At 38.4% G+C, this 23,787-nt stretch overlaps 1 protein-coding gene across 3 annotated transcripts in view; it reads right to left on the bottom strand.

Moving 5' to 3' along the window:
• Window positions 1-23,787, bottom strand: part of DYM (dymeclin) — a 571,335-nt gene that overhangs the window by 85,019 nt on the left and 462,529 nt on the right. For all 3 annotated transcript variants that reach the window (XM_078153263.1, XM_020985814.2, XM_020985816.2), the window contains one exon: window positions 20,402-20,584. In XM_078153263.1, coding sequence (XP_078009389.1) covers window positions 20,402-20,584 — 183 coding nt within the window. The remainder of the gene's footprint in view (window positions 1-20,401; window positions 20,585-23,787) is intronic.

The raw sequence follows: 23,787 nt of genomic DNA, 5'->3' as shown, positions 1-23,787 counted from the left end.
GTTTGCACAAAATTTCTGTTATTTATATTGTTCAAAATGGCAATGAATTTCAATGTCACCATACTGAACATGCTTTAAACTTTAGTTTAATCTCCCTCCCTAAATTTTTGTCCACTAGCCTAAATTAAGCTAATAGGTTATTTTATATTCTACTTATTTTCTTTACCTGAGGCTAGAACTTATGGAATGTCTATTTTTATCATGGCACAAATGGGAACTTCATGTAGAGTAGAAAAGAAATAGTCCCTGTCCCCTACAGGTTTGTAAATTAAGAGTACTTTAAAGAAATTATTCTACATAAGGTTCCCTTAAGAACCAATTTGGGAGAGGACAAGATTTCAACAGGGTTAAAATGGAAATTCATTTTTTTTTTGGTAGCAGAAATGGAAAATCACTCCATGTTTCATGGATTAAACACAAAACCCAGAATTGGCGCAATGGATTGAGTGATGGATTTGGAGTCAGAGGGCCTGGGTTCGAAACCCATGTGAGCCTGGGTTAAATTACCTCACTTCTCTGGGCTCTACTTTTCTCATCTGAAAGATTAGAGAATTAGAGAGTAGATGGTCTCTAAGATCCCTTCTAGCTCTGGAGCTGTAATCTAACAATACTAATTTCACCTAGAACCAACTAACTAGTGCAAGTACCAAGGAAAACGTGCAATGTGAGCACTAATACTACTGCCACCACTCATCCATCCAAAAATCATTTATCACTCAAGCAATCAACAAATATTTATTAAATGACTATTGTGTGGTAGGTCCTAAGCTAGGTACTAGGAGGGCAAAAGACAAAAAAAACTGTCCTTGTTTCTTACATTCTATTTGGCAAGAGATATATGTACACATGTAAGTTTATACCAAGTACATACATAAATACAAAATAATTTTATAGGGGAAAGCACTAGCTGCTGAAAGAATCAGAAAAGGCCTTATGTGGATGGGGACACTCTAACTCATAGGCTGAACAATTAATTAATGTACCATCTGTTGTAGGACTTTAATATTTATTAAATATTACTTTGTAAGGTAGACTTTTAATAAAACAACTTGGAAAATTAACTTTCTTAATAGTTTATGATATATGCAATGTTTAAAAGTAGTAAACCCCTTATCTTTAAAAATATTATGCACGTGGGATTTCTTATAATTCATATTGCACGATCTGCCCATTATCTTCAGTTAATAAGATATCACGTAGTATGTTCTGCCTCAATTTCCCTTCAATCTTGCTTCAGAATTCAGTTAGGTATTGAGATAATCTCTCAAATTTCCCATCCTCAGACAGACAGGAAAGAGATAAAAACTGTCTATTAGCAACATACTGGCCACCATCAAACATTTATTGAACAGCCATTGTGTGCAGTGTACTGAACAGGGTAAGACCTGGTTCTTATCCCATAGCCTTTATTGGTGATAACTCGCAACTCCTAATCATTCTGTGGAACGGCACTGTTAAAGGCTGGACACCAAGAATGGCAAAAGAGAAAGTTGGAGTCAAGGTTAGTTAGAAAATAAATGCAGATTTTTCATGTCTGACTCCTTCAAGAGGAATTAAAAGGACTCTAAGGTTAGCTCAGCATTACTGAATGTCTTAACTAGCAACATCAACTCCCAACTTGCAGTCAGCTAAAAATAACGGAAGACTTATGGCCTCCTCCTCTACCCACACTTTTCAAGGTTAGGTCTGTGGAGGAAGAAAATAGCCAGGGGGAACATAAGCAAACATTTCAGGGTCATTTTAAGGTAGAAGAAAATAAGGAAGATGAAGGATGAGAAAGAAAAAAAGTGACTGGAAAACCAGGAATTTTAGTGTACTGGATGCCACACACACTTGCTTATCTGTCTTAGGCATCTAGAAGTGATTGCTGAATTTTAAAAGAACCTAAGGCAGTTGGTTTATTGACTTTCCCCAAAATTATCACTTTTTGTTAGCAATACCTAATAAAATATACAAGAACTTATTGGCCAGGGTTATAACAACTTAACCAAAAATTAGGCAGAATGGATGAAGACAAGGACGAATTCTTCTGAATTATCTTAAGCAAGAAAAAGTTGGATATGTGGAGAACAAATGGTGTTAGGATATAAGTGGGAGATACAGGTAGAACTGACAGAAATGAAGAAAAGAATATAACCTGAAGTATAAAGAAAGAAGGTGATACTTCAAAAGCTTTGGCTGTCACAGAGGGAGTACAGTGAATAATTTTTAATTTCTGATTGCTAAGAGCACAGGAAAAAACCCATATATATATATATATATATATATATATATATATATATAGTTTTAAAATGGTAGTCTTCAGGGCAGACCAAGTAAAGAAGCTTTTTATATGACTACGTAAGACATCTGCAAATATCAAGAATGTGAAAGCTTCACAGAGACTTGGAAAATGACAGGATTCTCCCTATACCGTTAAGCTGGCATTATGGTCTAACATGAAATAATACAAATAAAGTACTTTGCAAACTTTACAACACTCTATAGATCTTATCTGTTGTTATTATGAACCTATTCCATGAGAGATTTGGAAGAACTAATCATCATATACAATAAGCATAGAGATGCATGGATGAAAATGATAGACAGAAAAACAGAACAGTATGTTTATGATCAGAAGTACACCAACTGTGTACATCTCTAGGGGATGAAATCCTGGGCCTGAAGTCAGAAAGACTTCAGTTAAAATACTGCCTCAGACACTTACTAGTTGTGTGACCTTGGGCAAGTCACTTACCCTCTGTCCACCTCAATTTCCTCAACTATAAAATGGAGATCTCAATAGTACCTACCTCCCACGGTTATTGTGAGGATCAAATGAGATATCTGTAAAATGCCTGGCACATAGTAGGTGCTTAATAAATGCTTTCTACTTTCTTTTCCTTTATTTCAACTCTGACCTCTCAACTCACTATCTTTATCTTACAAGCACAGAATTTTTATAGTTCTTTCTGAGGTTTCATTGTAGTGCGGATATGATTCTGGCTTTTTGAAGACCAAGAAGCTCCGGGAGCTTCTTTCCAGGTGTACAGTATGTCCCACCACAGACCCCATCTGCTTTCTAAAGACCAGTCTAGCTCAGTATGGAGAGGCTCATGAGAAGGAGGCTGGTCATTTGGTGATGAACTATTTGGCCCTGTCAACTCACAAAACAAGGAAAAGTACAGAATGGCCTTCGTTCTTCTTTATCCCTCTCTCCTTATGCAGAATTTGTGGCAGAGGGTGCTAAGGAGCATAGTTTTTAGATTTGCTTTTAGCAGTAACTTAGCTATTGGTACCATAAATGTGAGATCCTGGTCCAATGACCAGTGACTGGACATGATAGTAATAATAATAATAATTTATATGGCGCTTTAAGGTTTGTAAAGTGCTTTACAAATGTTATGTTATCTGATCTTCACAACAACCCTATGAATAGGTACTATTATGTCCATTTTACAGATGAAGAAACCAAGGAAAACAGAGGTTAAGTTATTTGCTCAGGGTTACACAGCTAGTAAGTGTCTGAGGCCGGATTTGAATTCAGGTCTTCTTCTTCTTCTTCTTTTTTTTTTTTGGTGAGGCAATCAGGGTTAAGTTACTTGCCCAGGATCACACAGCTAGTAAGTGTCAAATGTCTGAGGCTGGATTTGCACTCAGGTCCTCCTGATTCCAAGGCCGGTGCTCTGTCCACTGCGTCACCTAGCTGCCCTCTATACCTGTATACACCTCCACAACTCTTAGCATACAAACGAAGTAATTGAACTGCATCAATTCTGACATTCTCAATTTCAATAAATCAGAAAACTAAAGGAAGTTGCAGCTAAGGGGAAGGATGCTCACAAGTTCTTCTCAGAGAAGCAAATAAAGGCATTGGCAAAATTGATTTTATTGCACGACCAAAAGTAATAGGAAACACCACATTTTGTGGAATGTATGGTAATTGCATATTGCAGGCCTCATTCTGAATATCTGCAAAAAGACCACTATGAGTGGAAGTTGAGGAGCACCCAAAGGGCAATGAAGAGGTGCCTGGGGGGTATGATCAGGCTATAACACATAATGAATGAGGAATTATGTGGAGAAGTGGTCTAAAGGATGCCATCAAAGAAATATATATATGTATGTATGTGTGTGTGTGTGTGTGTGTGTGTGTGTGTGTATGTATATATAAAATAAGTTGTTCACATGTGACAACAAGTGATATAGGATGGGCACTTGCCACCAGCTACTCTGCTTGCTTTCAACTCCATCACCATCATCATCCCAAGATAAACTCATCATGGAGATTGAGTCATCCTTGGTATTCACATCTCATCAGTACCCTCAATTCTTCCCTTCTGATCGGAGGGCAGAGCAAAAAACTCCTCGCAGAGCCTCTCTTTACAGAGGGCTTAGAATCTCAGCCATCTCTTCCTCTGCCACCAGCTGTTCTGCTTGGTTTGGACACTGACACCAACACCACCACCACCACCACCACCACCATCATCATCATCATTAATATCCACATCAATGAGATCACAGATCCATTTGAGTAAGGTTTACAGTGTACTTTCTTCACAATAACCCTGATACCTAAGTAGTGCGAGCATCATTATACCCATGAGAGCATATTTTAAAAACCAGAGTTTTTATTTTATCATAATAAATTGATGAGGAAAAGGAGACGCCAGATTACTTTTTTAAATTAAAAAATTTTGTTATCTTTTGTTTTTATATCACCTTTATTTCCAAATAGAGCCCTCTTCCTTCCTTCCCCTGTGAATTATCCCTTGTAACAAAGAATTTTTAAAAAGAATGGAAAAAAAGCAGTTCAGAAAAACTAACCAACATATCAGGCAATTCAACAATACTATATGCAATATTCCACACCCATAATCTTCCACAGAAGGCAGGAAATTGTGTTTTCTCATATCTTTCTTAGGGACAAATTTATCAAGTCTACTTTTTTTTTTTTTTTGGTGAGGCAACTGGGATTAAGTGACTTGCCCAGGGTCACACAGCTAGTAAGTGTCAACTGTTTGGTCTGAGGCCGGATTTGAACTCAGTCCTCCTAACTTCAGGGCTGGTGCTCTATCCACTGTGCAACCTAGCTGCCCCTATCAAGTCTATTTTTAAAGACTGTCAGAGACAACTTCCCTCTGCAGACCAGCTCAAGTTTAGATAACTCTTCTTACGTATCAGCAGGTACAAGAATCATTGAAGTTATTTAGCCCAAGTGACTTCAGAGATGATCAATTCACTCATATTTCCAATGAAGAAGTGAAGCAACTTGTCCAAAGCCACTCTATAACTGATTAGCTGGTAAAGTCAGAATTAGAACCCAGCTCTCCTAACTCCTTGTCTAGGCACAGCAAGGACTTCTCAGGATTAAACGCAGTTAGTAAGTGGCGGAGCTGGGATTCCAACCTAGGCCACCCTGAGTCCAAGATCATTGCTCTTTCCAACATAACAATAATAAATAATGTGCCTGCTATTGTCTAACACTTCAAAGGGCCAAATGGAAAAGGATCAGACTCATTACTAGGATAACACTTTGTGACTTAGCCTATTAATTTAAAATACACTAACCTTCCTTGAAGTTGACGTGTTGTAAGTAATGCTTAAGTCCTATTATAAAAAATGTCAGAGTTCTTAATTCTAAAAGAAGCTGCAATTTTTTTCACCCATTTGTCCTACTTTATTTTAAAAAGGACAAAAATTGTTTTGAAATCCTTAGAGACAAGGCACAATATACAAACTGAGAATAGTTATTAGTTTATTGGAAGTGAGTTTTAAAATGGCAAAAAATTAAACAAATTATTGATCTGCTTTGTTAGCTTTATTATTAGCATGACAGCCCAGTGTGAAACCATTTTCAATTTAATAAAATTCATTTGACTCAATGACCAAATAGTTGCTAATGTGCATTAATTTATGAAAAGGTTGAGCATTGTTAAAATGATCATTAAATCTAAAGAATATTTTGTGAAAATGGAAAAATCTCCAACATACATAAGAACAGTCAACTATTTGTAGTCAAAAGAAAATGTGGAAAATGCAAGCTAACCAAACTATGGAAATTCAAAAGACCTGAACTTTTTGCAGCTTAAAACAATCTGAAGAAGAAGGTTAAAGGTCATGGCTTATCGTTTTACCTTGACCTTTCTCAGTCAGGAGCTATGAGAAGAGAATTTGGCATGGTAATATGGAAGTAAGAGAATGGTTTTGATTGGTAAAGCAAAAAAAACTGTTTCTGAGAGACTTGGCAAATTACAAAAACAGTGGTTTTTCATCTGGAGGGAGGCCAAAAAGGTAGAGGTTAACTTGTTTTTACTACAGACCACAACTGTACTGGCTTGAAACACAACCTTAATGTCTCAGTAAGGAAATTTTCTGATCATCTCAAACAAACAACAAATGAGGTTGTTCATGCTTTGTTAATATGAATGAGAGGATATCTGCTTGAGAGTTATCTACCCTAAAAAACTGGAGCTGAAAAGTTAAGTTTTACATCACCAACTTGCTACTGAGCACATCAAGAAGAATGAGAGGGAATGTGGGAATAAAAATATGGAACCAGAGATGCACTGCCCTCAGAGAGCCTTTGCCTGACTAGGCCCATACTGCACAGATCTTTCCCACACTTGGCATCCTCCTAACATTTATCTGTAAACTGCAACGTTTTTCTATATTGCAACTGTTCTCCAGTCATTTCATGTCTGTATTGTTGCAGAGAGCTCTCTGATGAGCTCAGACTCTTTAAGCACATGTACAAAAGGCAGAAGGAGGGGCCCCCAAATCAAGATGAATAGAAAAGAGAAGCATGAATCTGGAAGAACTGCCAGGAAGGCAGAAGCCCTAAATCTGAGGCTCACAAAATGCTAGAGGCAATAAAAAGGGTTTTCTTTCTTTTTTTTTCTTTAGTTATGTTCAAGCCAAGATCAAGGAAAGGATCACAAGTGTTTGGAGAAGACAGAATAATGTTTAGAAATGACAGAGTAGGCAAAACTGCTCAACTTCCATTTTCTTTCAGTCTTCTCCATTAAGAAGAATGACACTCAGATCTGAGAGAATACAACCAACATTGTGGCTCAAGATAGGTGAGAAGACACCGAGTGCACTTACCTGCTTCAAATGAATTATATATCCCAGTTGTTAAAGGAATTTGTGGATGTGATCTGAGCCATGATGTAGTAGAAAGAATGCAGGACTTGGAGTAAGAAGAACTGGGCTTAAGCTGCCTCTTACTAGCAGGGCAAATCATTTTGCTTCCTTAGGACTACTTCCTATTTGTAAAATGGAGATAATACTGTATTGCCTATTTCTCTGGTTTATTTTTTTGGGAAAAAACACACTGTATAAACCATAAAATGCTACAGAAGTGTGAGCTGTTATCTCAGGACTATCACTGGAAATCTTTGAGAATTCATGGAGAATGGGAGAGGTGGAAGACAGGCAAAGGTCTTGATTTTCTTTTTTTCTTTTTTGGGGGGGAATGGAGGTTAAGTGACTTGCCCAAGGTCACACAGCTAATAAGTGTGATGTGTCTGAGGCCGCATTTGAACTCAGATCCTCCTGAATGCAGGGTCGGTCTCTATCCACTGCACCACCTGGTTGCCCCCGGTATTTTTTTTTTCTCTCTCTTTTTTTTCTTCCGATTTTCACAAAAGAGAAAAAGTACTTTGCACACTACAGATTAGTAAGCTCAGTGTTGTTCACTGCTAAAATTTTGGACTGGATTATTCTACATGTGTATTATACACATTACTATCATAATACACATTATTATACACTAATTATACATTATTACACATATCTATTTAGTTCCCATTAAAGTCTTGGATTTGGAGTCAAAATAACTGGGATCAAATCCTAGTTTTCTTATTAACTGCTTGATGTTAGGCAAACCACTTCACTTCTGTAGCTCTGCATACTTACTTTTAAAATAAAGAGGTTGGAACAGACAACCCCTGAGGTCCCTTCCAACCCTAAATCTTATGATTCTCTATTTTCTATTCTCTGCAGTACTTCACAGAGTGAACTCTCCTTCCCTGCTTGAGACTCATCTTCTGGGGTTTCTGTGACTCTACATGGTTCTAGTTCCGTTATTTCTTCTGTTTCTTTAATTGGATCTACTTTTTCCTGTCTCTTCAATATCATTATCTTCAAGGTTCAATCTTCTGATCTCTGGCTCCTTTAAAGTCTCTTTGTTGAGGATCTCATCTACTCCAAAGGCTTCAACTATCTCCATGGAGATAATACTCAGAGCTCCATTTCCAGCTCTTACCTCCTCTTGGAGAGAAATAAGATGTTCCTGACTTCAACAAGTTTTCATTTTAGTAAGGAGACTATAATGCCCACAAACTGTAATGATTATACTATTAAAATATAATACACACATAAGACAGGCATGAAGCATCAAATGTCTATAAGAGGGAGAGAGGATTTCTGGCCAGCACAAAGTTTGGGAGGCACCAGATGAGCTGAACCTTGACAGAAGAGAAGCAGCCAAAAGAGAGATGTGGTGGGGAATGGTAAAGAGTCTCACTGGGGCTGGAGCACAGAATACAACATGAAGTTTGGAAAAGAAGGAGGCTGACTGATAAAAGTAGGAGCCTTACTTTTTATTAGCAAAACTTGATCATTCTATGATCATTTGCTATACTCTTCTGCTTTGCTCATGCCCGTTACTTATTCCTGTTGAAGTTCTACCCATGTTTAAAGACCCATTTCAAAGGTCTTACAACTTCACAGAGACACGGTAATGGAGTTAATCAAAGACCCATGGACTTGTCAGCTTGGGAAGAATGCAGGTTAGCTAGTTCAGCTTCCCATGCAATTGCAGATTTCCCTGAGCAGTGGCCATCTTCTCCACTATGAGTGATGGGGTTAGTTAGATAAGGCAGTGCGTTACATTTTTTGGATAGCTCTGAGAGTCAGAAAGTTCTTGTTTATATTGAGAAAAGGTCTCTATCCAGGCATTGGTCCTAGTTTTGCTCACAGAAGCTACATCCCAGTCCTTCTTTTATATGACACTTCTTCATCCTCATCCTGGGAAAACTATGGCTTCAACGATCACTTGTGTGTGGTGGAATAACAAATCAATATTTCTATCTTCAGTCTTTCCTCCTGTCTAAACCTGTCCTGCCCCTAATCCTTCCAGTTCTACTGATGGAACACTATTCTCTTGGCTGCTAGGTGGCACAGTGGATAGTGAATTGGGCCTGGAATCAGAAAGACCTGAATTCAAACCCTGCCTCAGACATTAGCTGTATGACTGTGGGGTGGGCAAGTCGCTTAACCTCTGTCTGCCCTTCAGTTTCCTCAGCTGTAAAATGGGGATCACAGTAGCCCCGACCTCACGGAGTTGCTCTGAGGATCAAATGAGATATTTGTAAAGTGCTTAATATAGTGCTTGGCACACAGCAGGTACTTATAATCAGTGCTTGTTCCCTTCCCTTCTCCCTCTTGTCGGTCATTCCAATAGTTCCAAAGGTCTGTTAGATATCTCTACTTTTACATATTTATGATATCCTGAACCCAATATGTTCAAAACTGAATTAATCAAGATTTCCCCAAAATCTGTCCCTCTCCCTACCATTTCTATGTCTGATGATGGTATTGTCATTTCCTAGTCAACCAGACTTGAAACCTTAGTGTCATCTTTGATTTTTTTCCCCTTTCCCCTGACCTCTATCACCAATTATTTGTCAAGTCTTATATATCTTACTTGCCCAAACTCTTAATTCAACAATGCTACATAAAGTGTCTATTTTGTATAAAGTACTGTTAGGGGTTGGTGATACAAAGACAGAAAAGATGGTCTGAATCCTTAAGGAGTGTTCATTCCACTGAGGGGACATATGTCTGTCAGTTAACAAGCATTTATGCTTGTTATAATGTAATATAAAGAAGTATCATATATACAAGTGAGTATAAGCTAAAGAAAACTGAGGAGGAAGAGTCCTGGATCAGAGATGGTTTTATGTAAGAAGTGACATATAAGTTGAGCCTTGACCTTTTAAATGGTGGGCCCAGTGGTACCTCAGCAATAATGCTCATGATTCCTTTCCCTCACATTGGAACTAGAGAATTCAATTTATGTTGGTAGGTCTTTGGGGAGGAGCTAGAGGCTAGCCTTCTACCCCCTGCCCCCTTTGATGAATGAGGCCTTCCCATTTCCTCTCTGGACTGACAGGGACATGTGTACAATCATGATTTTGCTCTGTGAGACAGTAAGAGGTGGTGACCTCCCACAAGCTCTGGTGAGGTGGCAATTCTGCTCAGTATCATCTTTAGTATCTGTGACTCCTCTGCAGACCTCTCCCCCCTCAAAGCCAAGAACGGCTATAGATCACTCCCTCTCTAGCACACTGTAGTTTGGGACCTGACAAAAGTACCGGCAGCAGGCACAAGTTAGTCTTTGCTAGGTTCCCCAGAATCCCTTCTTGTACCTTGGGGCTTCCATTCTACTGAGGGGATATAACAGGTCAGTCAGTCAATGAGTACTTATGGACTGAGGGGGGTAAGAAAAAGATGTCAGGGATCATGGAAGGCTTTGGGTAGGAAACGGCATCTGAGTTGAGCTTTAAAAGAAGGTAAGCATTCTTGAGAAGTGGAGATGAAGCAGGAATTCATTCCAGGAGCAGAGAGAATGGTTTGGATGAATGTGTGGAGCTGGGAAATGGAGGATCATGTTTGAGAAACAATCAGTAGGCCAATTTGGCTGGAAGGTAAAATTTGTGATGTGGAGTAGTATGAAAAAAGACTGGAAAGTTGGAGAAGAGTCAGATTATAGAGGCCTTTGAATTTTATCTTTTAGGCAGTGGAAAATCAAACAGCAAGGGTTTTTGAAAAGAACTGTGGCATGGTCAAACCTATGCCTTGGGGAGACTGTTTTGGCAGGATGAACTGGAGGCGGTAAGTTCTAGAGGCAGGCAATCTAAATAAGAGGCTATTATAATTTCAGGTTTAAACTGAGGAGGTGAGAAGTTAGGGTGATATTGCTTGAGTAAAGAGAAGGGAACTGAGGTTAGAGGTAGACTTTACAAATCCTGACAATAGATTAGTTAAGGGGCAGCTAGGTGGCACGGTGGATAGAGCACCGGGGTCTGGAGTCAGGAGGACCTGAGTTGAAATCCCGCCTCAGACACATAACATTTACTAGCTGTGTTGATTCTGGGCAAGTCACTTACCCCAACTGCCTCCCCAAAAAACAAAACAAAACAAAATAAAACAAAACCAGATTAGATAAGGAAAAGGAAGGGTGGGAAAGGGTAAAAAATGATTCTGGGTTTATAAATTTGAGTAAATGAGAAGACAGTGCTACTCTCAACAGAAACAGGAATCTGGAGAAGGGGCAGGTTTTGGAGTGGAAAGAGGAGAACAAGTGTTCTTTTCTTGTGTTTAAGGTACTAATGGAGTATCCAGAAAGCGAAATCCAGCAGGGAGTTAACCACATGGAACTTGAGTTTAGGAGAAGTCATATCTAAACACAGAAATTTTGGAATTACTTGCATAGAGATGATGCTTAAACCCATAGAAGCTAATGAGATCCCCAAGAAGAGAAAGGAGAAGAGGGTCCCAGGAAAGGTGACTGAGGAGTGGCGAGAAAAGGCAGGGAGAGAACCAAGAGAAATGCGACAGAAGACAAGAGAGGAGAATGTCTAGGAGGAAGGGATGCTCAACAACATTAAGGATTTCAGAGAGATCAAGGAAAATAAGGACCAAGAAAAGCCTTTAGATTTTTCAGTCTGTAGACTGCTGTTAACTTTTGAGTGAGCAGTTTCAACTGAATGATGGGATAAGAATTCAGATTATTGAGGACAGAGTCTGGAATATACCAGATGAGGATAGGATTGAGGACAAAAGGAGAAGTGCTGACCTTGGCAAGAAGGGCCACTCTTCCTCAGAGACAGAAGAAAAGGGAGAAGACAGGATCTGAAGGTATAAAGTAGGAGGACTCCTAGTGGACAGCTTCTATTTTTCTCAGAATCACAGCATCTCAATAGTTGGAGGGTACCTCACGAACCATCTAGTTTAAACTGTACATCAACAATCTACTATTAGAGAAATAAGCAACAAGTAGTAATCCAGCTTTTGACAAAAGGTCTCCACTGCAGGGGAACCTACTCCCTCCTGAGGCAGCTCATTCCACGTTGGCTTGCTAATTGTTACAAGAATTTCCTGACATCAAGCCTAGAGCTGCCTCTGCAACTTTCGTTCATTGGGTCGTGTTTTGCCCTGTGGAGCCAAGATGCACAAGTCTAATTCTTTTACATATTACAACCATTTAGATACTCAAAGACAGTCATCATGTGCCCCCTAACTCTTCTCTTCTCCAGGACTGATATCCCCACATCGGCAACCAGTAGGTGAAGACGTTTACTTGGAAGCAATGTGTGTGTGAGGAGGCCTTGAGGAGTGAGCAGCCATTGAAGACAGTGGAATGGTATTTAATAAATGTTTGTTGAAATGTGTACTGTGCAATGCAGAGCACATTGGAACTAGTATCTATGTAATTTGGAACAGCATATTACTACAAACAGCATAAGACTGCATTAGTCTTCTGGGCAGCCATATTGGTTGTTGGCTCATGCTGAACTTGAGATAAACAAACAAAACAAACCCAACCCTGCTGCACTAGACTGCACACTCTTAACTTAAGCCAGGTTTCTTCCACATAGCATTAAAAATGTAATTAAGCATCTAGTTACATATGGAGCTCAGTAAAAAAGTGAATTATAGTTTCAGTCCTCTATACGTTATTCTGAATTGAAGACTGTTTCTTTTTTTTAGCATTCATTTTATTTACCTTTAGTTCCATATTCTCTCCCTCTTTTTTTCTATTCTATTTTATTTTTCTCCCAATTATATGTAAAAACAACATCCTTTTTTTCTTCTTCAAATTTTGAGTTCAAAATCCTCTCCCTCCCTTCTTAAGATTTTTGGAGTTCCTAAGAACTCCAGGCCAATATCAGTAACTAGCTATTGCATATTTTCAAATGGCCGTCCTTCAGGAATCTCGAACTCAGCATGTCCAAAACAGAATTCAGATTTCTTCTCCCAAACTCACTCCTCTTCCTAACTTCCCAATTTCTGTCAAAGGCACCACTACCTCAACACCACCTTCTATGTGAGACCTTTCTTGATTTCTTCAGCTGCTTGAGCCCTCCCTCTCAAACTACCTTAATTTAACTAATTTATATTTATTCTCTATACGCTAACATACGTACTTGTCTCCTCTGTTAGAATATAAAACTCTTTATGATCAGGGATTGCTTCATACTTTGTATATCCAGTGCCTAACACAGTGCCTGGCACAGAACAGGTCCTCAATAAATGCTAGTTGACTGATAATTATTCCTTCTGGTTATCTAAGTTCACAACTCAAAGTCATCCTTGACTTCATGACTATGTCAGTCCTCTGCTCGAAAAGCTCCAGTGGCTCTCTATTGCCTCTATGATAAAATAAAAACTGTTTGGTACTGAAAATCCTTCACAATCGGCCAACAGTCTGCCTTTTCCAGGCTAGTGCCGTCTGTGTTGGCCATCTCTCCCGGGGGGGGGGGCGGCGCGCGCGTCATCTACAAATCCAATGAGCATTATACATTTGGTCCCTTTATAGAAATCATGGATAAGAATGTAAACCAGCACAGATCCTTGGTGTTTAACACCCTCCACAATCTGGTACTACCTTACCTTTCCAGCTTTCTCTCCTAGTACCACCTTCCATGATTCCTGCCTTCCACTTCCCCCTTCCAGGTCAATAACAACTTTTCTTCTTGGAATTCACATAGTACTTTGTTTTGTTAACAGCCTAATGAACTGCCAAATCATGTATTTTACAGTGTTTATTTCTCAGCTCTTTCTAGCCCATGGATCTGGTTCTTTCCTCCTACAATGCAGGTCATGCCTGTCTATTTTGCTCCCCCCATATTCCACTTAAACATGCTAGAGGTCTTGTTCCTTTGGACATTTAAGGAAATCACTTAGGTGGTCATCTATTATTTCTTGTATTCAACGTGTAACCAGTTGTGTGTTTTTTTTAATCATATATTTCCCTGATGACATTTTTAATTCCTCTTTTACTTTGAAATTTCTCATTTATTTTATGTTGCTGCCAGCTCATACCAACAATGTGTTTCTTCACTGCCTTCTGTCACACCTATTTTCAATTCTTCAAATATTGTTGAGTTGTCATCTCACAGACATATAATAGTATAGGCTGAATACTAATACTGAGAAGATAAGGCTATATTTGTGGGAAACATTTGGGGTCAATTTCCTGAAGGCAATCTGACCTGCTTTCTTTCCTCCTTTTTAATTCTAGACTTTGCCCATTTAAACTACCTCAGATATACATATTTGATGGGCAAGTTCTGGAGGCTGTCCATCTAAGTGCATTTCATGATCTAGGCATTGGACATTCTTCATCCACTTGTTTTTATCTATGTGGATGGTCAGACCAAACTGGTTATGAATCTCTTCTGTATTATTGTGCAGTTTGATGCAACTATCACGATGTCATTCACAAAACAGCAACATTTAGACATCTCCATAAGGACAGAAAGCCCATCTTATCTCAAATTTGTGTCTCTCTTGTATCTAAGAAACTGCTTTGCATAGTGCTTCAAGTGTTTACTGAATAACTGGATTGAATGAATAAGGAGCTCAGGGCACAGGGAAAGTATACAGGCATCGTTATTTGTTGGCCTAATATGCTACGAGGGCTAAAACAGGCAACAAAATGTTGAGAACAAAACAAGTATCAGAAAACATCATATAAAATGATGACACATCTGTACTTGAAACTATTGTGGACTATGTTTAACTTTTAAGGCTGATACTTCCTCTTACTTATGGTTATGGCTGGCAAAAGGAAATGGGCTGCATCAACCATGAGTTTAATACAATTACTAGCAATGCTAATGCTAATGATCACTTGTCTAGGAACGAAAGAGGAAACCATGATTCTCTGCTACCATGAGGGAATATTTGAGACTTCTCTGCATAGAAGGGAGTAAGGATTCCTCATATTTTTGTCTTGAGGTGTTCCTTTTTTCTACAAAAGCATGGAATTAACACCACACTCCCATGAAAGTGGGATCTATGGAGTCATCAAAGGATGTCATCTACCTAAAGATGTACGACCATGATGTATGCCATTTATTTACATTTCACAATCCTTGGATGTGATTTCTTGATGTCACTTAAAAAATAATAACAATTAAACTCTAAGAAAGACAAATTCACATAGTGATAAAAAAAAAATAAGAGCAGAGGGGTGGAGATGATTAGACATTTGAAAAGAAGCCTCAATGGTTTTCCATACACAGCCTCATAGAACTGGAAGGAACCTCAGTGACCATCTAGTCCGAATCACACCTCAAGGGCATCCTCTTTATAACAGAACTGACACGTATTCATCCAGCTCTGCTTAATGACCTCCAGTGAGAAGGCCCTGAGGCAGCTCATTCCATTTCTGAACAGCTCTAACTGTAAGGAAGGTTCCTGCCTTCAAGACTAAATTTGCCTATTTGCAACTTTCATCCATCAATTTTATCCTCTGGGGCCAAATATTTCTCTTGCACATGTTAGCCCTTCATGTATGTGGAGATAACTATCGTGTTTTGTGTTGTCCTCCCCCCTCCCCGAGTGTTCTCTTCACTCTAAACATTCTCAGTTCCTTCACCTGATCCTTTTATGACACAGTCTTAAGGCCCTTCACTATCCCAGATGCCTCCCCCTAATGACTCTCTAGCTTATCAATGTCCTTCCTAAACTGTGGCTCTCAGAACTGAACAAAAATTCTAGATGTGGTCAACCAGGGCAAAGTTCACTGGGACCATCATCTTGTTCTTCAAAGCTCCGTCTCTTGACATAGCCCAAGGCTTCATTAGAGCTTTTGGCTCCCACATCATATGTCTAATTCCTATTAAACGTGAAGTCCTCTAAAAACCCTCAATTTTTTTTCAGACAAGCTGTTGTCCAACCACACTTTCCCATCTTATGCTTGTAAAGTTGATACATTGCAATCTAACTATGGGACCTTACATTTTACTCTGTTAAATTTGATCTTATCCAACCCTCTGTTTTGGTCTATCAAGATCTTTTTGGATCCTGACTGTATCATATAGTGTGTTGGCCATCCTTTTTAGCATTGTGTAACCTATAATTTAGATAAACACAGTAAGCACTTAATAAGTTCTATCTACTATCTATCTATCTATCTATCTATCTATCTATCTATCTATCTATCTATCTATCTATCTATCTATCTATCTATCTATCTCCGCTTATCATGAATGAGGCCAGGAACAGATCCCTGAAGAACTCTAATGGAGACCTCCTGCTATGGTGACATTGAACTATTTATGACTATTCTTTGAATCAGGCCATTCAACCATTTGTGAATGCATCTAACTGTATTACCTTCTGGCCAAAATATCTCTATCTTTTATATAAGAATGGAATGGAATTACTGTAGCAGCTGCTTTACTAAAATCTAGGTAGATTCCATTTACAGTATTCTTATGATCTACTAGTTTAACAGCACTCCAAAAACTGAAATAAGGTTATTCTTCCATGATCTGTTCTTCATGAAACCATTCTGACTCTTTGTAATCAATGCTTTCCTTTCTAGACTTTTACTAACCATCTCTTTAATGATCATTCTATAATATTCCCAGGAATTTCAATCAAGTTCAGCTCACGAGTCATGTAGATTCTATTCTCTTTTGCATTTTGAAAATCTAAACATTTACCCTTTTACAGTCATATTGCTCAAATACCATTTATCAACTGTATGGCATTTTTTTGTTCATAAAGGTCAAGACAGAATTATAAGCATACTGAAAAACTCTATGTCCATTCTAATCCTCCTATGAAATATTTAAATGTTTTTGTATACTTAGTTCTGCTTTATTTTTGCCTTATTATTAAGGTGGCCAGCTTATCTCAAATCAGTTAACAATACATGCATAGGACAGAGAGACTGGGAGAACAAAGAGGGGGTTATATAACACTTTTTTGGTTCTGGTGGTTCTTTACGCATGAAAATGAATCAACAACAACAAGCATTTATATAGCACTTCAAGGTTCACAAAGTGCCTTATAAGTATTATAACACTTTATTCTTACAACAATCCTGGGAGGTAGCTACCATTATTACCTCCATTTTAAGGATGAGGAAACTGAGGCAGTTATATAGCTAGCAAGTTCAATTTGAACTCAGGTTTTCTTGACTCTAGGCTCAGTTCTCTCTATTCACTGTATCACCAGCTGCTTCAGAAAATACAAGTTTGGTTGATAGCAAAGATTTGGAGTTTTAATTTTAGTTTACTTTTCCAAAGAAAGATAGCATTAATTATGAAACAGTTTTGATACAGGAAAATTGCATATAACATTGTAAAAACTACAGCTAGTTTTATGCACTACGTAGGAAATAATTTTCTGCAGCAAATACATCATTAATGTTAAAGTCTAGAATAAGAGGCTAGTTTATAACCCAAGACTGATTTGAACTAGTGCAAGGGCATAAAAAAGCAAACAGTACCTGCACTATTACATTGGATTTAGCTTCCTTGAGCAAAATATTAATTTGTTATAATGTTAATCTTTCTGACTGTTTATAGCCAATATACATATCCACAATTTGGTACACACACACACACACACACACACACACACACACACACACATAAATACATATATATATATATATATACACATTTCAAAACAGCTGAAATAGAATGAATGCTTAATGATTAATTGAGAAATGAAGAACAGCAGCCTGGTGCAGTGGACAGAGAGCTGACCTCAGAGCCAGGAGACCTGGGTTCCTACCTGGCCTCTGACACATACCAGCTGTGTAACCCCTAGGCAAGTCACTTAATTTTTCAATTAATTATAGATAAGTCTATAAGTTCCAGAGAGAGTGCTGATCTTCAGTGATGGACAAGTTTCTCAACAGAAAGCCAATAAAATCAAAGGTTAGTCCTTAATGAGCAGAAGCTAGGTGGCACAGTGGATAGAGTGCTGGGCCCAAAGTTAGGAAAGCCTAAATTAAAATCTAGCCTCAGATACTTACCAGCTCTATGATCCTGGAAAAATCATTTAATCTCTTTCTGCCTCCGTTCCCTTGACTGTAAAATGGGGATAATAATAGCTCCTATCTCACAGGGGTATTGTAAGGTTCAAACGATATAATATTTATAAAGAACTTGGCACAGTACCTGACACATAGTAGGTGTGCTTAACAAATGCTTGTTTCCTATATGATTCACTTTCTACTTTAATAAAGAACAAAATGTGGGTGAAATTAAGAGATCATTCAAATGATAAAAGTATTCAAGATAATGTATTTATTTAGATTTATGTGAGCTTTAGAAACAGTATGAATAGTTAATGACTAATTTTAAAATAAGAGGGTTAGTTAATATGAGCAGTAGAATTTACTTCTTAACGTCAATAAAGTAAAGTGTGGGTGGAATTAAGAGATCATTCATCTGATAAACATATTCATGACAGAATTAAATTTATGATCTAGAATCAGAATACTTCACTTAAAAGATAATTCTTTTGTTACATTAAATGTCATAAACTACATAAGACAGGCTGGTATTTTGCCAGTAGTTAATCCTATATAATTAAATGGGGAAAACATAATACACATTTAGTGTATCCAGGACCTTAAACAAATTTTAGTATAGATAAAAGAATTCACTATTAACAGAGGAATGATAACATATTTTGAAAGCATAAGATAAAGTCCAAGGAGTTGGCATAAGTAACAGTTATGTGCAAATGAATTACGAAAGGAAAGTAAACAAATATAACTTAGTTTCTGGTTTTTAAGAAATACTGATGGGAAATCTGAGTATAGTATTTATGGAAGGGGAAATAACACACTTTTTCTTTCCCATCGGCATGCTGAGAGAGAAAAATCTATTCTTGAATTGTCCAAACCATGCCATTTCTTAAAATGATGCATACATTTCCCTCTTTTATGTTAATGTAGCTTGGAGTGAAAAGCTTCTCATGGAAAGCTGGACCTTTCATTTGGGCTTCCTTATTGTGTTTCATATCAGGATCTTGAAATCCTTTAATATGGAAATGTGATTATCCATATTTTAGAGACAGAAAATGGGACTCATGAAAGTGAAAGATCATCAGCATGGTTCCTGTGTTGACTCTTAGCACAAGACATCATCCAAAAGACAGAGTATTTAAGATTCTTGGCAAGTCAAGGTAAATAACAGTACTTTATGGTGCAGAGGAAGAATAGGCGACCTTGGCTAGAATACACTATTTAGCACTTATCCAAATGCACTAGAGCCCCACTTCAAAGTCCTGAATACTGCTAATTTCTTCAATCCATGAAGGTAGCAAGTACCTTAACAGTCTTAGGATCATTTCTGTGAGGAAAAGTAGCAATTCAAAATAAATCAGATGCCCACCTAAACATCAGGTGAGAGAAATACCATAAAAAATGAGTCTCTAAAAACTGGGAAAATTTTAACTGGGCATCAAATTACTTTCAAATCCAAAGAACACTTCTTGGGATAGCATGTTTTTAGGTAAACATATTAATTTATATTTCAAGGATTTTGGTAAACAACAACTGTCTTTGTTGTAAAGCTGTTACATGTTTAATGCACTTCTTCCTTTATGGTTCATTTCATTTGTTATTTACTTTTATTAAATCTGCTGTTTGGTAACCGCACAATTTTCTCATTATTACAGGTCAAGGGCCTAGTTTAATACCTAATGGACTAAAAGGGAAAAAAGATTCACTTACTACCATAGAGTATAAAACATATTTGGTTCACAAGTCCCTTGGTACAATGGCAAATCTAACAGAAGCCCTTGGTGGAGAATATGTTCTTTCTATAGCCTTTATTAAAGTTCTGTATTATCTAACTCAGCACTTTCCAAGTGGGAGCTGGGGATTCTTCTGTGGCTCATATGGCGATAAACAACATCAGAACATGCTACAAGGAAGAGGACCAATGGAGCAGAGTAACGTAAACACAGTAATTTGCATGTTGTGGAAGGGTTGGGTAGGGTAGAAGAATAAGAAATTCACATACAGGAAAAAGGAAAAAAACAGAGGGGTGAATTTGTCCAAGGCAGATGGGATAGATGCCAAGACTCTTAGCCAGAAGAAAAAAAAGTCTGGAAACCATGATTCTACTTGATTCTACTTATTGGGCTAAAGTGGTATAAGAAAAGACATTTCTCACAAATAAAGGGTAAAATACTACTGTGGCGAAATTTAAATCATTCTTGTTTTTCTAGGATTGAAAAGAGTGGATGGAATGTCATTGCTGTAGTTCTGATCAAGGCTTGCTAACCCAAACTTTCTCTGTAGTCTGAATATGTCTCCACTTTTAAAAATAATGTCTTGTAAATGACTGCGAACTCTGTTCATACTTACCAGGTCTATGTTTTGCATTATATCCTGAAATGAAGGGTGAGTTCGAAACTGTTCAAAGAGGTCCCGTTTGTAAAGCAATGCATATACCAGGTTTGGATTGTGGTGGAGAGAATTTGTCAGGCAGGAATTGATGATCTCTAACATCATTCGAATTACTTCCTCAATCACATTCAGGTCCTGTGCCTTTGAAAACAAAAGGAAAATATTACAGATTAAGTGAAGTAGTCTTTAAAATAAAAAAGAATTAGAAAGAATGAGAACAACGTTTTTATATGTAACAGCACTAGAAAGATCATTTAGGAGAAGAGCTTAGTGATTTCAAGTAATTTTTTCAATAAACTCAGTAATTAGGGTTGTCAGTTTTGGCTGAAAAAAATAGACTTGTTTCACTCGAACTCAGAGTAGAAATAACTAGGGATATCACAGAAATAATAAAAAGAATCACAGAGTTGTGAGGAAACATACAGATCATCTAGTTTTCCCTTGTTTTGGGAAACTGAGTTCCAGAGAGGTTAAGTGACTTGTTTAAAGTCATACTACTAGGTAGCGGTGGAGTCATTAGACTAAGACCCAGATCTTCTGCCTCCTAGAGAAATGCTCTGCATTACTCTGAAAGAGTTAAGTCCCTTACATGTAGAAGGAATTAATATTCATCGATGGGTAAAATAGAGAAAGACATTTTCACATGAAACAATTATAAACTCACTCCCTTCCCCCCCCCAAGTAAACTTAAGTCTCTACTCATGTAAGGATAAATACCTTACTATAGTAGAAAGAACATCAAGCACCCAATCAATAAATATTTATTAAGCACCTACTATGTTCCAGGTACTGTGCTAAGCACTGGGGATATAAAGAGACAAGACATTCCTTGACTTCAAGGAGCTTACAATCTAATGGGGGAGACAAGAAGAAAACAAATATGTACAAACAAGCTATGTAGAGGATAAGTAAGAAACACTTAAAAGAAGGAAGGCACTAGAACAGGCCTGTACAATCTGTGGCCCCTAGGTCACTTACGGCATGCCAAAGGATTTCCCCAGCTGGCACAAAATATAGAGGAAAACATCCTTTGTATGTAGAGGAAATCCTTTGGCATGCTGCAAGCAACCTGGGCCGTAAGCTGCAGGTTGTACAGGCCTGCACTAGAATGAAGAGGGTTTGGGAAAGACTTCCTGTAGAACATGGGATTTTAGTTGGGACTTAAAGAAAGCCAGGAGATGGAGATGTAGAGGGGGAGCAATTTAGGCATGGGGGACAATCAGAGAAAATGGCCAGAGATGAGAGATGGAGTCTTGTTTGTGGAACAGCCTGAAGGTTAACGTCACTGAATCAAACAGTATGTGGTAGGGAGTAAAATGTAAGCAGACTGAAAAAATAGGAGGGGGCTAGGTTATGAAGGGCTTTGAATGGTAAGCAGAGGATTTTGTATTTGATCCCAAAGGTAACAGGGAGCCAGTGGAGTTTAATGATTAGGGAGGGATAGTTGGGACTGGAAAATCACTTTGGTGGCTGAATGGAGGACAGATTGGAGTGGTGAGAGCCTTGAGGCAGTCAGATCCACTAGCAGGCTATTGCAATTATCCAGGCATGAGGTGATAAGAGTCTGCATTAGAGTGGTAGCAGTGTCAGAAGAGAAAAGGGGGTATGTTAAATAGATATTGCACAGATGGAATCAACAAGCCTTGGCAACAGCTTAGGAGTGGGGGGAAGGGGGTTAGTGGTTAGAGATAGTTATGAGTTAAGGATGACTTCTAGACTGTGAGCCTGAGGGACTGAAAAGATGGTGTTGCCTACTACATTAATATAGAAGGGGTTGGGGCGGCGCGTTGTTAAGGGAAAGATAACAAGTTCCATTCTGGACAAGTTAAGTTTAAGATGTCTACTGGATATCCAGTTCCAGATGTCTAAAAGGTAGTTAGAGATGTAAGATCATAGGTCAGCAGAAAGGATGTAACAGAATACGTAGATTTGAGAATCACCATCATACACAGAGATGGTAATTAAATCCATGAGAGTAACAAATACAGCAGTATAGAGGGGGTAAGGAAGAGGGCTGAGGACAGAACCCTGAGGGATACCTATGGTTGGAGGGAATGATCTGGCATGACCTGGCAGAGGATCCAACAAAGGAGATCACATAGTAGCAGGAGAAAAGGAGAGAGTACAGTACAAAAAACTTAGAGAGAAAAGAGTATCAAGGTTAAGAGGGTGATCAAGAGTGTCAAAGGCTACAGAAATGTTGGGGAGAATGAAGACTGAGAAAAGGCCATTGGATTTGGCAACTAAGAGATCACTGGTAACTTTGGAGACAGCAAATTTCCAAATCTTTGGTGGTACAATAAAGCTGGAAGCTGGATTGTAAGGGCTTAAGAAGAGAATGAGAGGACAGAAAGTGGAGGCACCCATTGCACTGTGGCTATAGCTTAGCCACAAATGGCAGAAGAGATATAGACAATGGATAGTGGGGATGGAAGGATCTAGTGAGGGTTTTTTCAGGATGAGGGAGACATGGACATATTTGTAGGCAGTAGGAATGAGGAAGTAGACAGGGACCGATTGAAAATAAGTGATAAAACTGGGAATGACAGAGGGGGCAATCTGTTGGAGAAGATGGGAAGGAATGGGATCGCTTGAATAGGTAGAAAGGTTAGCCTTGGTAAAAAGTGAGGCCAGTAAGGCCACCTCATCAAGACAGAAGGGAAGGTGATCAGGGCAGAAGGCATATGAATGACAAGAAATAAAGAAGAAGGGAGAAGAGGAAGCTCATGGTAAATGGCTTCAATTTTTTTTTTTTGTAAAATATGAAGCAAGGTACTCAGCTCACAGGGGGGAGTTACAAGAGGAGGGATGAAAAGGTGTGAGGAAGGATGAAAAAATGGCCTCTGTGGAGAACAGGGCAGTGAGTTGACAAGGTAAGACTGTCTAGCAGCAGTGAGGGCTCAGTTGAGGTTGTGTAACATAAATTTGTAGTGGATCCAGTCAGAATGGTTGTGTGATTTTTCTCCACCTTCATTTAGCAGCATCTGTGTTGAAGCAAAGATGGAAAATAGTAGGAGTGGTCCAAGGCTGAGGTTTGGCAGGGCATAATCAGACAAGTGATAAGGGAACTAGAGATTCAAGAGAGGAGGACAGCGTTCAGTTAAATTGATTCACCAAGGGGTCAAGAGGAGAGATAGCTTGGGAGAGACCTAAAGGGTCATGGGATTAGAGATCATGGTGTGGACAGAGTAAAATTTTGTAAGCGAAGGCAGAGAAAGAGGTAAAAAGCCAATAGATTATGGTCAGATAAAGGAGTTTTAGAATTCTTGAACATGGAGGTGGTGCAAGTGTGAAGGTGATGGCAAGGATAAGGGTATGACCATTTTTGCATGTGGCTGAAATGG

Source organism: Phascolarctos cinereus, unplaced genomic scaffold (genome assembly GCF_003287225.1).
Source record: "Phascolarctos cinereus isolate Bilbo 61053 unplaced genomic scaffold, phaCin_HiC Scaffold_4;HRSCAF=312, whole genome shotgun sequence".
NCBI lineage: Eukaryota > Metazoa > Chordata > Mammalia > Diprotodontia > Phascolarctidae > Phascolarctos > Phascolarctos cinereus.
This window is presented reverse-complemented; position numbering and strand designations above follow the sequence as displayed.